The sequence below is a fragment of the Haliotis rufescens genome, unplaced genomic scaffold, assembly GCF_023055435.1.
Source record: "Haliotis rufescens isolate VD_foot unplaced genomic scaffold, xgHalRufe1.0.p SCAF_11, whole genome shotgun sequence".
Classification (NCBI taxonomy): domain Eukaryota; kingdom Metazoa; phylum Mollusca; class Gastropoda; order Lepetellida; family Haliotidae; genus Haliotis; species Haliotis rufescens.
Window position 1 is genome coordinate 1441182 of NW_025963791.1, and position 13211 is coordinate 1454392.

Genomic DNA, 13211 nt, shown 5'->3' on the forward strand with positions numbered 1-13211 from the left:
TCCAAATTTGAAAGTGTTTAAAAGTATGTCTTAGATTGGAAAAAAACGCCTTTAAGATTGGGAAAATGTATTGTAACTTGTATTGGTGTCACATCCTGACTGAAATTAGAGTGAGGTGAATAATTTCCATTAGAGCAGTTTGCAATATTCTTGTTAATCATGCTGGGAAGTCTGTAAATGATCGAGTCCCGCAAAGAAAACCAGTAGTTGACAGCGTGAACGAGCCATGCCGTTGGGATACGTAAACACAATAACCCATGTCACACTGGACTTAGAGTTTAATTGAAACGAAGATAAGGATACAAGCAAGCATGCAAAGCAAATCCTTGTATATATGTTGGTTTGTTTACCAATTGGGCTGACATGCACTGCGACAGACTCATGCAAAGTGGTTCTATCTAATGTTACTTACCTCAATATAGTATCCTGTGTTGCATGAACAAAACATTCAAATCAGGTTAACATGAAATCTTGTCCAATAGAAAAATAGTCAATAAACATACAACTAATTTTAAGTAAAACCAAAATGGACTCATACGAGAAATAAGCCTTCTGAAAGTTTCATATGTGACTATTGATTTCATGCTTCTGTTTTTACTTCTGTAAACAGTCCCTAAGAATGTTATATTGACATTAGGACAGTAGAAGAGTGACTGACTTACTCCGCCATCCTCGAGGCCCGCAGATGAATCCCGGGACTGAAGTCTCTGGAAGCAGAGTCTTCACTCGCATCTCTGAAACACAGAATGTGTAATGTAACACTGACCTTATAAAGACAGTGCTGAAGCACCTCTATCATCGATACGAGTCGTTTTAGGGATATGGCATATTAATTAAATGTCACAACAAACCCTTTAGTGTAACCGCAACATATGGTACAAGCTGAAGAGGAACGCATGCGCATGTCCATCAAGCACTACACCCTGGGTGCTGTGTATATCATTCGATAGTATGGGTGATTAACAATTGTCCGGCTCAAACCCATAAGGTCAGTTCCTGAACTCTCATCTCGAATACTAACCCCTTGGCTTCATGTAAACATGCACACCTACACTAAGACCGAGGTCTACCAGGACTCACGGGTCAATTGGATCTGCAGTGTCCGAGTCTAAGTTGGTCTCATTGAAGCCTTCGTCCACTGCTCTCTCCTCCGTCATCTTCTTCTGGCGTTGCCGGGCCATCTTCGCCTTCTCCTGCTTCACGTTCCACTCCTCATACCTGTGACACGCAGATTAATAGCACTCCTGAATTAACACAGTCGACCTTATCTACTTCCTAGAAGAGCTAGGGATAGAGTTGACGAGTTGCGTGTAACGCTGATTCGGAACGTTGTATAAATTATGTCAAGCAGGGCGGCTTAACGTGGGGAAAAATCCAAAAAAGTTACGCCATTTAAAGACATTCACCACTTGGGTGAAACCCATGAGGACCGCTTACAGTTTCAAAACACATTGCCGGGACAAACCTGAGATTCGAACCCAGATCTTGTTACAGGTCGTGTTACACAAGGGATAAACCTGGCAAGGTATTATTCGTTCCAGAAATAACTACTTTGCCGCCTAGTGCATTTCACAAACATTGCTACCTATCAAACTACTTGTCTTCTCTGAGAACCAAGACCCAGTTTCACTCACTGTTTCCATATTTTGATGATGGCGACAACTGCAGCCACGCTACCTATAAACATGACCCCGGCGATGACAATGATGGCAATCTCGGCCTCGCTGATGGTGTAGGGTTGACTAGTGCTGTTGAACCTCGGCATGATGGTCGGCGCCAGGGTAACGGACAACACCTTCAGCACGCCCAGAAGCTGGTTGATGGCGACTTCGTTGGCCGTCACGAGACTGGGGAGAATGCTTGTATCAGTTACTGATGTCGTCTACATGATACGGTGAAACTAGCTCGAACTCCATCAATTAACACGACCTTGGTATATCACTCAACACGAACTTCATAAATACACATGTAGCGTCTTGGTCCTTCATTTAACAGCACTTAAGTGGTAGCATCACTTAAGTCGATACATGTTTACTTTTCCCTGGTATCAAAATGGACTGTTTATTTCTTCAATGTACCAAGTTATTCCATCTGGAACGGAACACCCACACAGGTGCTTGGCTAGCTACGCTCTTGAATGGTGTCAATCACTACCCAGAATTACGTGGAGTTATTATTCCAGGTAATCACGTGGCTGACACTGGTCTTCTTAACATGCCTTTTATAGATGACATTGCCTATGTCATGCCTGGAACATCACTTCTATTTCAATTACGAAATCGTGTAATTCGAAGTATTCCCATTGTTATAGTTTAACAAAATTATAGTTTGGTCAGCATGATGAATATACTGATATACTGTCTCTTTGGCTAATAAACAATCATGACAGAAGCAAAGACGTTTCAGGAACATGAACACAAATTTACAACAAACATCCTGCATTGGTAGATATCGCAACCTGTTTCCCACGTACCAAGGAATGATTACAACAGTTACTTGGCGGCTGATGTAGGAAGCATGGGTGTTTCGGTAACATAATTAAAAAGCAGTGCCACATGTACATGACTGTGCATACATGTAGTTTTACATGGGATAAAAGTATTTTAATAAATACATAGCGGCATAAAATAAGAAAATACCATGTATTTGTAAGGTTAGTAATAAAATATGCAACACTTATACAACTGACCTCTTGATCTTCTCAAAAGACACGGCCTTCCCTGTTTGCGGATCAACAGCATGGAAATACACGTCCGATCTGAAACAAATGTAAAAACGTGTTTCAATGTAGCGCATACCAACTCAAACGACGTTGTGGAGCAGAGATTGCTTTTCTGTAAGTTACACCACAGGTCATCATACTGACACAGAGAACCTAACCACCCCATCCCGTTAAGAGGCGACTAACGGGGTCGGGTGGTCAGGCTCGTTGACTTGATTGATGCATGTCATTGTGTCCCAATTGCGTGGATCGATGCTCATAATGTGAATCACTGGATTGTCTGGTCCAGACTTGATTATTTACAGACCGCCGTCATATAGCTGGAATATTGCTGAGTGTGGCATTAAACAACAAACAAACAAACAACAGCTGGAGCATCCTTAATGATGATGTATTTAACGACAGTAAACCACTGCAGCCAGTGTATGTGTGGATCAGTGCCTCATTTCACGAGAGACCTGAACAGAGGCGAGTGCTGTTATCTTCCAAGGACGTGTTCACAACGATGAAGTCACTCACTTGGTCAAGACCAGCTTGCTGTTCTCCGTGTGTGGCTCCACCGCCTCCAGCTGGACCTCCAGGCCTAGGATCCGGCTCAGATTCCTGCACAGAACAATGTGACGCTTCATTTAGTAACATCACACTTTGAGTGGAACCTTGTTAACCGGGACGTGTCTCTTAACAGCAAACTTGTGTTGTAAGACAAGTAATGGGATTTCAGGACAAGTAATGGGATTTCAGGACAAGTAATGGGATTTCAGGACAAGTAATGGATGGGATTTCAGGACAAGTAACGGTTGGAATTTTAAGACAAGTAATGGGATTTTAAAACAAGTAATAAGATGTTAAGACAACCGAATGATACATTGGGCTGAATAAAACACATATTATATCTGAATAGGAGATTTAAGACGCGATGGATGAAATGCTTTCAAAATGTTTCCCTTTCCTTCCTCCCTATCATAGGGGTCGAATCAGCTTTGAGATGAGCGATTACGAATTAATTATCTTTCATTTGGAACTCTTGTTCAGTGTTAATATAAGCTGAACTGGATGTACCAATAACATAACATGGAGATGTATACGGTATGGATATACTCACGCAATGATGGCATCCTCGCGTCTGTTAAACTCCGACGGTTGCATATGAGCTACCAGGCCAAACCTCTCAGTCTCCTTTATAACTAGGATCTGATAAATAATACATTCTATTAAAATCATTAAACAATTAAACGCAGTTCTGTCACCGCAGATCAAATTTATGTGAATGTATATATAAATGTTAGTTTATGAACACGAGGAGGAAGATAGGAAGAACTAAATGTCTAGGTAGAGGTGTGTTGTTAAAAAAGATAAACAATAACCTTAAGCTTCATGGACGTGGATTGTCCGTTTCCGTCGTCATCTGTTGCGTTGACTGTCAGTGTGAATTCAGTGGCGGTCACTGACACCATCTTGACCAGAGACCGCACTGCCCCGGAAGTAGGGTTCACGCCAAACAGAGTTGTGTCCCCGGAAGTAGCTGTGAACAGGACAACACTGTTTGCCCCTTCATCCGGGTCCGCCGCCTGAAGCAGAGGATGACACGCTGTTGGTACACGCTACGCAGCACACGTGTGTCCAGTATATTTCTAACTGACACCACAGTTGCATGTTTCAAATTCGGGAATCATGGAGATTCCTTTCAAATGGGTGCTGACAGAAACCAAATACACTGGAACCCCTTTAATTCGAAGTCGTCGGTACAATCGAGCACTTATCTGTGTTATCAAAAAGAGTGAGGTGCACAGATGGTAAGTCCATATCATTCAAAAGCGGATCTGTAATGTGTGTAACTAACATGTAAAATGTAGGGAGCATCCCTATCTAAAGGTGGACAGTATGTTGACGCATAATTATTTTGTCATATTACAGACATATCACAGAACATAAACCTATTCAATCGTAACATTCTAAAAGTCTGCTAAGAAGTATATGTCCTCTAAGAAGTATAAGGATAGCCGTATATGTGAAGCACAGCATCTCCCCGAGGCAAGGGAGTTTACTGACTGTTAGTCCAGTTTCAACCCTTGCCGAGCTGAGCTGGAATTTCGTGGTCCGATCATAGCGCGATCTGTGTCTTTTACGAGATATGTCCCTTACTTATCACACCTACTGACTAATCATGTTCCACCTCTAATATCACTTCCAGCAAAATGGCGGAGCCCAGTCAAGACTATCTGATCAATATTCAAGATCTTTATTGTAATAAAACGGGTCTTACCTCGCGAAGTGCATCAAATCACTTGAGGACCTTGATTAACATTATGAAAAGATTTGGAAAATCGCCCGTTAAACGGGACACATGCTCTCGAAATCTGCACGGCAGTCGCCATGGTGTTTATGAACCGGATGTCAATATTGTCACGTGATTTTGATTGGACTATGGACAGACTCGTCGGTACTTTCAAAATATAACTCCATAATTTCAATCTAGTTTGGCAAGGGTGAACACTGGACTTTAATAGTCAGTTACGTAACTCGCTTGCCTATGGAAGATGATACCACAGACAGTAATACCGTGTACAACAAGTGATGCACCTGACATCAAGTCCTTACACGGACGCTACCCGAAATGCAGAGCGTGACCCGTTCCTAGAACACCTGGTGCCGTCCTTGTTGATACGTGAGTGTACATGTAAGGCTCCAGGCTTCCATTTTGTGTGGCAGTTTGAATGTGACTTAGATACTAAGATGAATACACCTGAGGCTTTGACGGTTTCCTTTAAAGTGATGGCTACTTCTTGCCACAGTAGGTCAATATTCCCATGGAATCATCATTACTGTAACATTCAACCCTAACAGTGCCTCACCCTGAGTTGAACCACCAAGTAGTTTGGTGCCGCAGAGCTTGGGATGCCGTAGACCAGTGTCCCCCCACCGGGCGCCTGGAGGCGGGGTGGGTTATCGTTCCTGTCTTGGACTGTAACTATCACTTCAACCACGTTGGCCTCCGCTGGAATCAAACATTCGTGTTTATAAAAATATATATCGTATTTACATCATAGAAACTCAATATTATTTAAAGTGATACAGGTCTTAGACGTTTACCACTTCGGTGAAAACCACGGGCACGGGTATGGTGCTGACAAACCTAGAAAAATAATCGGGGCGAACCGGGATTCGAAGCCAAAATCATAGTTTTCTGTCTCTGCAAGTGTGTCCTGCAGTTTCTAAAACCCCCGTAAAACAATACATCTATTTGGTCAGACTAATAGTAACTACGTCAACAGTCAATAGATCAAAGTCAACTCCACAACATGTGTGTACAACCCATGTGACTTAGTTATCCTGATTGTGTATAGTCTGGAGGTATATCCTGATTGTGTATAGTCTGGAGGTATATCCTGATTGTTTATAGTCTGGAGGTATATCCTGATTGTGTACTGTATAGTCTGGAGGTATATCCTGATTGTGTACTGTATAGTCTGGAGGTATATCCTGATTGTGTATAGTCTGGAGGTATATCCTGATTGTTTATAGTCTGGAGGTATATCCTGATTGTGTACTGTATAGTCTGGAGGTATATCCTGATTGTGTATAGTCTGGAGGTGTATCCTGATTGTTTATAGTCTGGAGGTATATCCTGATTGTGTATAGTTTGGAGGTATATCCTGATTGTGTATAGTCTGGAGGTATATCCTGATTGTGTTTAGTCTGGAGATATATCCTGATTGTGTATAGTCTGGAGGTATATCCTGATTGTGTATAGTCTGGAGGTATATCCTGATTGTTTATAGTCTGGAGGTATATCCTGATTGTGTACTGTATAGTCTGGAGGTATATCCTGATTGTGTACTGTATAGTCTGGAGGTATATCCTGATGGTGTATAGTCTGGAGGTATATCCTGATTGTTTATAGTCTGGAGGTATATCCTGATTGTGTACTGTATAGTCTGGAGGTATATCCTGATTGTGTATAGTCTGGAGGTATATCCTGATTGTTTATAGTCTGGAGGTATATCCTGATTGTGTATAGTATGGAGGTATATCCTGATTGTTTATAGTCTGGAGGTATATCCTGATTGTGTATAGTCTGGAGGTATATCCTGATTGTGTATAGTCTGGAGGTATATCCTGATTGTGTATAGTCTGGAGGTATATCCTGATTGTGTATAGTCTGAGGTATAACCTGATTGTGTATAGTCTGAGGTATATCCTGATTGTGTATAGTCTGGAGGTATATCCTGATTGTGTATAGTCTGGAGGTATATCCTGATTGTGTATAGTCTGAGGTATATCCTGATTGTGTATAGTCCGAGGTATATCCTGATTGTGTATAGTCTGAGGTATATACCTTTTGTATATTCTTGAGGTATATCCTGATTGTGTGTAGTCTGGAGGTATATCCTGATTGTTTATGGTCTGGAGGTATACCCTGATTGTTTATAGTCTGGAGGTATATCCTGATTGTTTATAGTCTGGAGGTATATCCTGATTGTGTATAGTCTGAGGTATATCCTGATTGTGTACTGTATAGTCTGGAGGTATATCCTGATTTGTGTATAGTCTGGAGGTATATCCTGATTGTGTATAGTCTGGAGGTATATCCTGATTGTGTATAGTCTGGAGGTATATGATTGTTTATAGTCTGGAGGTATATCCTGATTGTTTATAGTCTGGAGGTATATACTGATTGTGTATAGTCTGGAGGTATATCCTGATTGTGTATAGTCTGGAGGTATATCCTGATTGTGTATAGTCTGGAGATATATCCTGATTGTGTATAGCTGGAAGTAGCAAGTGGGATAAATTTCAAACCTACAAGTTGATTGCCTTACCTGCACGTTTAGATCTTGTCGAGGACGGTGTCACTATGGAAACTTGTATCTGCAATTTGTATTCTGATGTTTGTTCCCGGTCCAGAGATTTGATGCACATCAGCTCTCCAGTAGAACTGTTGACCATGAAGGCATCTTCAAACGGAAGAATAATCAACACAGGTGAGTTCGACCACACGACCAGATGGGCAAGGTTATGTAGGGAGGCGAGATGACACGGGGTTTAACGTCGCGTTCAAGATCATTGCACTTCTATAGTGATGTGCATGCGTGAGTGTGTGTGTGTGTCTGCTTCAGGTCCGGATTTATGCCGCAGTTTAACATGAATACCCCAACCAGTCTTGTTTTATCACTTTAAAGCCGAGTGCCATGCAAGCTAACAACGTTGAACAAGTTGGTTGGTTGGATTGTTGTTTTACGCTGCACTCAGCAATATTCCAGCTATGTGACGGCGGTCTGTAAATAATCGAGTCTGGACCAGACAATCCAGTGATTGATATCATGAGCATCGATCTACGCAATTGGAATCGATGACATGCTTCAACCAAGTCTGCGAGCCTGACCACTCGATCCCGTTAGTCGCCTCTTACGAAAGCATTGTCGCCTTTTACGTCGGGCATTGGTTGCTGAAGACCTATTCTAGCCCGGATCTTCACGGGTCCATTAAACAAGTAACGTCTTGGTGTCACACGGCCGGGAATCGAAGTCAAGTTTCTTCTGTATTTTCCTGATGATTAGTAAAGAATAGAAAATACGAATGGACATTATTGTAATCAAATGTTTCACACAGGTACCATTTGAGATAATGTGCTGCCATGATTGAACAAAATGGTTCGCCCATTTCAACAATTTTTCCCATGTATTTTGTTATGTACTTAGCACCGCTCCCATCTGGCTGCAGGAAAGGTATCTATTGTGATGTTATGTGATGTACAAAATAGTCTTACCTGTCTGTGACGTCATCGTGTACGTCACCGGGATCCCCTGCAGCTCGGCCGAGGTGTTCAGGTCCAGCAGTTTCACAGGAGGGGTCAAGTTTTCAGGCAAGCTCACGCGATACTCGGGTTTTGGAAACGTCACATCCGGTTTCGTTATGGAGATGAGTATCTGGTGGACATTTGTACTTTCTCTTAACGTTTTATAAGGGGTGATCTTCGTGCACTGATCACTACAGTATGAGAATGTTGCGTTATGCAGACAGCAGTATTTCAGCTACATCACTGCTGCCTGTAAATGATCGAGGCAAACCAGAGGTTGACAGCATGAGCAACGTCTAACGTCGTCGGAGCACGATGGCGATCAGTTGTCAGGCAACATAGTGTGACCCGATCCTGAGTTTAGTCGGCTCCTGAGATAGCTTATGGTACTGGGAACCTATTCTGCCCCGAGCCCACCAGATCAGAAAGATATGTCCATGGAATATTATAACTGATTAATCTTTTCATTCCCACCGACTGAAATTCTACGCTCATGAGCGAAAGGTTTTTGTCACGTAGCAATGAAAACGTTTTACTTTCTACACATGACATTTCTATATGTACCATGGATTGTTTTCACTAGTCGTTGGTCAGACTCGATCATCCTGGAAAATGCATATGACACGACTGGACAGAAAATATATGGACATACATGTCTGTGGTTCTGCTCTAGTGCGAGTCATTACATTATATGGTCTGGAACACAGGCACGCACCTACCGCGCAGCAAGCTGAGCCATTTTAAAGTAATGACCACGTTAAAAAAAAAATCAAGATTATCCGCAGTAATCGTTATATACTAACAAAATATACATTGTGTTATTGTCGTTAAATAAACAAGTGTATGAAAAAATATATGACTTGTGCAATGACTGTATAGTGTTATGTTTTGTCGTTTTTTCATGTTGTTAAAACACTAATAAGTGCATATGTTTGACACAATGTAATATAATTCTTTTCTACTGTGTTTTCGCGCTTCTGTTTCAGCTGTACACTTATATCTGCCTGAAGCGAGGGAGTTAACTGATTGTTAAAGTCCAGTTTCCACCCTGGCCGAACTGTGCTGGAAAATTTTGGCTCCATCTTAGCGCCACCGGTGGCTATTATGAGTTATGCTCCTTCAATGTCCCTCCCATTGACCATTCAGATGCCACCACTCTTATCACTTGTATTTGCTTCAAACGAAATGGCGGCGCCCAGTGAAGACGATCTTATCGATAATCAAGATCTATATTGTAATAAAACGGGTCTTAGTTCGCGAGGTGCGTTAAATTACGTGATCACCTTGATTAATAAAACATAAAAAGATTTGGAAAATATCTGTTGACGCCCAGTTGCAGTACACATGCTTTGCAAATCCTGCAGTCGGCCGAAATCTGCACGTTGAAATCCATATTGTTTACGAACCGGATGTCTAGTTCGTCACGCGATAGGACTCGTTAGTCAAGCCAAAATGTAACTCAGGAATTCCAGCCTAGGTCGGCAAGGGTGGAAGCTGGACTTTTAACTCCCTTGCCTCGGGAAGATGTACATATGGCAAGGTGCTATTTTTTACCGATGCATGGATTACTTTCCTACATAAATGTTAATAACCGATGAAAGAAGTATCATAATATTTTGACTCACATTAGCTGTATCGGTACTTGGGGAAGGTCGTCTATCCGACGCCATGACTGTCAGGAGAACGTTGCCCTGTGTTACTATATCCCCGGCCACCCTCATAACGCCAGTATCGGGCACAATGTCAAACAGGTTGCCGTCGTTCCCAGAAGTTAGAGTGTAGTAGAAGTTGCCGTTTCCGGCGTTGAGTGTAACATTTAGTGGCGTCCCTACAGGGGTTGCCACAGACACCTTCACGCTGTAGAAGTCGGGCGTGAACTGCGGCTTGGTGTCGTAGGTGTCGTTCACGTGGACGGTGATGGTGGTGTTGGAGTTCAGAGAGGGGGTCCCGAGATCCTCGGCCATCACGGTCAAGTCATACACCTCTTTGTGCTCGAAGTCCAGTGAGCGCACAGAGGTCACCTTGCCATCTGTGTAGGGTAGAATTCAAATAATATATGTGTACAATGAATCCCTGTTAGATCACACATGCATACACAGACACATTACTCCAATTAATGGTAAACTAGACATTTTCTCTGGGAACAGTACTGTCCAGATTGACGAGGTTCTACTGTTCATAAGATACAGTGCAATCATTATGATATGACGATGTAAACTTAGAAATGAGTGGGTGAGCGAATAAGGTTTTACGCCGTTTCAGAACTATTCCATCAGAGAATTGGCATCTCATTCACTCGTCTGCGGCTTAATAAATGAACTCTTTGACACAAGATCACCAAATAGCCCCGAAATATCGTTGATGATGGATTAAGTACCGAAGCAACGAAAACAAATAATCAGTTATTCATCTGCTGTATCTATACTGACTTTACCGTTGTTTTAAATCATTCCAGTTTAAAAAGTTAGATGTGTAGTTAAACATGTATTGAAAAGATCAAATCTCAACGAAATCAACATTTTAAAGGAAAACATCCGATATTGGCATGACAGTTGCCAGACTTGAGGTGGGGTAACAAAAACAAGCTTTCAACCTAATGGACAAAGGGCACACACATCTAAAATCGCTCAAGTTCAATGACACGTCACATTGATAGCGTGTATGACCACCCAATGCTACAAGACACGCAAAAACTCTCCGGCGCACAGAAAAAGGCAGCTGTTTGAGAACGTCATGTGTGATACGTTGCCATTCTTCTTGGAAGGCCTGGATCAGTTCTTGGCTGGATGATGTGTCGCTTGAACACGGCGATCCATGACGCCCCAGAGGTGTTCTATGGGGAACAAGTCTGGGGAGCGTGCAGGCCACGGCAACACGTTGTATTTGTTTGCTGCAAGGGAGTTCTGCATGATTCGGGCTATATGGGGTCTGACGTTGTCATGCTGATAAAGAACAGCACGTGGCAGCTGTTGTAGAAATGGTAGGACAATCGGACAAAGAATACCATTCATGTAACGCTGAGCTGTCAAATTTCAGTTAACGATGATGTCTCTTTTGCCCATAAATTCCACCCCACACCAAAACAACCCCCTCCACCATACTGCACGACTTCTTGAATGCAACATGCCGCCGTCTTCCATCATCTCTGAACAGACAGAACCGGCTTCCATCAGTGAAGACGATCATCTGCCAGTCACATCGCTGCAGTCTGGGCCCATCTCAATCTCTGACGACGATGTTGCGCTGTCCTCTGTGAGCCCTAATTCCTTGAGCCCTGTGTTGCCTAGTCATTTCTGTCGAATAACCTGATGCAAAGTACGCAAATATGCGTCTTCAGTGGGCGTGGTTACCCTGGGTCTGCCTTTTCTTGGCCTGTATGATGTTTGCCCGGTCTGTAACGTTGCATCAAGTTAAATACAGCAACACGGGAGCAACCAAACGTTCTAGCAATGTTGGCATGGGTGGCTCCAATCTGCAAAATACCCAAAGGCCCGCTCGCCCTGTTCGGGTGTCAGTCGTGGCATTTCTGCGGTGGTTTTGTATCAGTGTGAGTGTTTGACATGCCGTCTGTCTCATTTATATACCCTCATTGCACGTGTAGTTTCGGCTGCCTAAGCTGCACATGTTTTTAACATTTTCTACAAAAACACGTGCAGTGGATATGTATAACTTTCTGCATAGAGCATTGTTTGGCCGTTTATACTGTGTATAAACGTTTAACAAGGCTTTTAAAGGGCATACATAAATGAAACAATTCTCTTGGTGTGAGGATTACCTAGCGCGTCGATCTGGAAGACATCTGTTCCTGCATCTGGTTGGAGGAAGTATACCACCCGTCCATTCAGTCCCTGGTCCGGATCTGTCGCCAGAACGTGCACCAACTGGACAGTGACAGGAATATAGCAAACGATGTCTTACAATAGGATTATGAATAAACGGCAGAACACTTGATATAAATAATTGATTACGATAAGGAAACTCAAGAAAGACAACCTGTTTTTTTTCCAGAGAGAAGAGTCTTTGATTGTCAAATAAAAAAGCAAAACAAATTGTTCTCTGTGATGTACACATGGGTATTCAGGGTACTCACCGCCTGACCAGGGGGACTGCTCTCTGTGATGTACACATGGGTATTCAGGGTACTCACCGCCTGACCGGGGGGACAGTTCTCTGTGATGTACACATGGGTATTCAGGGTACTCACCGCCTGACCAGGGGGACTGTTCTCTGTGATGTACACATGGGTATTCGGGGTACTCACCGCCTGACCAGGGGGACTGTTCTCTGTGATGTACACATGGGTATTCGGGGTACTCACCGCCTGACCAGGGGGACTGTTCTCTGTGATGTACACATGGGTATTCGGGGTACTCACCGCCTGACCAGGGGGACTGTTCTCTGTGATGTACACATGGGTATTCAGGGTACTCCCTGCTTGACTGGTCGAACTGTTCTCTGTGATGTACACATGGGTATTCGATGTACTCACCGCCTGACCAGGGGGACTGTTCTCTGCGATGTACACGATGTAGGGGACGTTGACAAACGTTGGGGCGTTGTCGTTAACGTCTGACACAGTGACGATAACTTGTGACGTGGAATTCAGTGGTTGGGAGCCGCCGTCCGTTGCCTGGTTCAAATATGATTGAGATAATGTCTGAACAAATTCAAAGAAGTCAGTCTTTGGACATG

At 43.0% G+C, this 13211-nt stretch overlaps 1 protein-coding gene across 2 annotated transcripts in view; it reads right to left on the bottom strand.

Moving 5' to 3' along the window:
* LOC124144573 (cadherin-23-like) overlaps positions 1-13211 on the bottom strand; it is a 64208-nt gene that overhangs the window by 2216 nt on the left and 48781 nt on the right. Inside the window, exons 51-64 of one of the 2 annotated variants that reach the window (XM_046514055.2) lie at positions 13009-13149; positions 12295-12400; positions 10145-10548; positions 8490-8649; positions 7543-7677; positions 5575-5717; positions 4087-4290; positions 3825-3913; positions 3242-3325; positions 2690-2758; positions 1635-1847; positions 1081-1218; positions 663-734; positions 413-426 (exon numbers count right to left, since the gene is read on the bottom strand). In XM_046514055.2, the coding sequence (XP_046370011.2) occupies positions 414-426; positions 663-734; positions 1081-1218; positions 1635-1847; positions 2690-2758; positions 3242-3325; positions 3825-3913; positions 4087-4290; positions 5575-5717; positions 7543-7677; positions 8490-8649; positions 10145-10548; positions 12295-12400; positions 13009-13149 (1971 nt within the window). In that variant the 3' untranslated portion in view covers position 413. The remainder of the gene's footprint in view (positions 1-412; positions 427-662; positions 735-1080; positions 1219-1634; positions 1848-2689; positions 2759-3241; positions 3326-3824; positions 3914-4086; positions 4291-5574; positions 5718-7542; positions 7678-8489; positions 8650-10144; positions 10549-12294; positions 12401-13008; positions 13150-13211) is intronic. The other variant, XM_046514054.2, reaches the window with a different exon arrangement.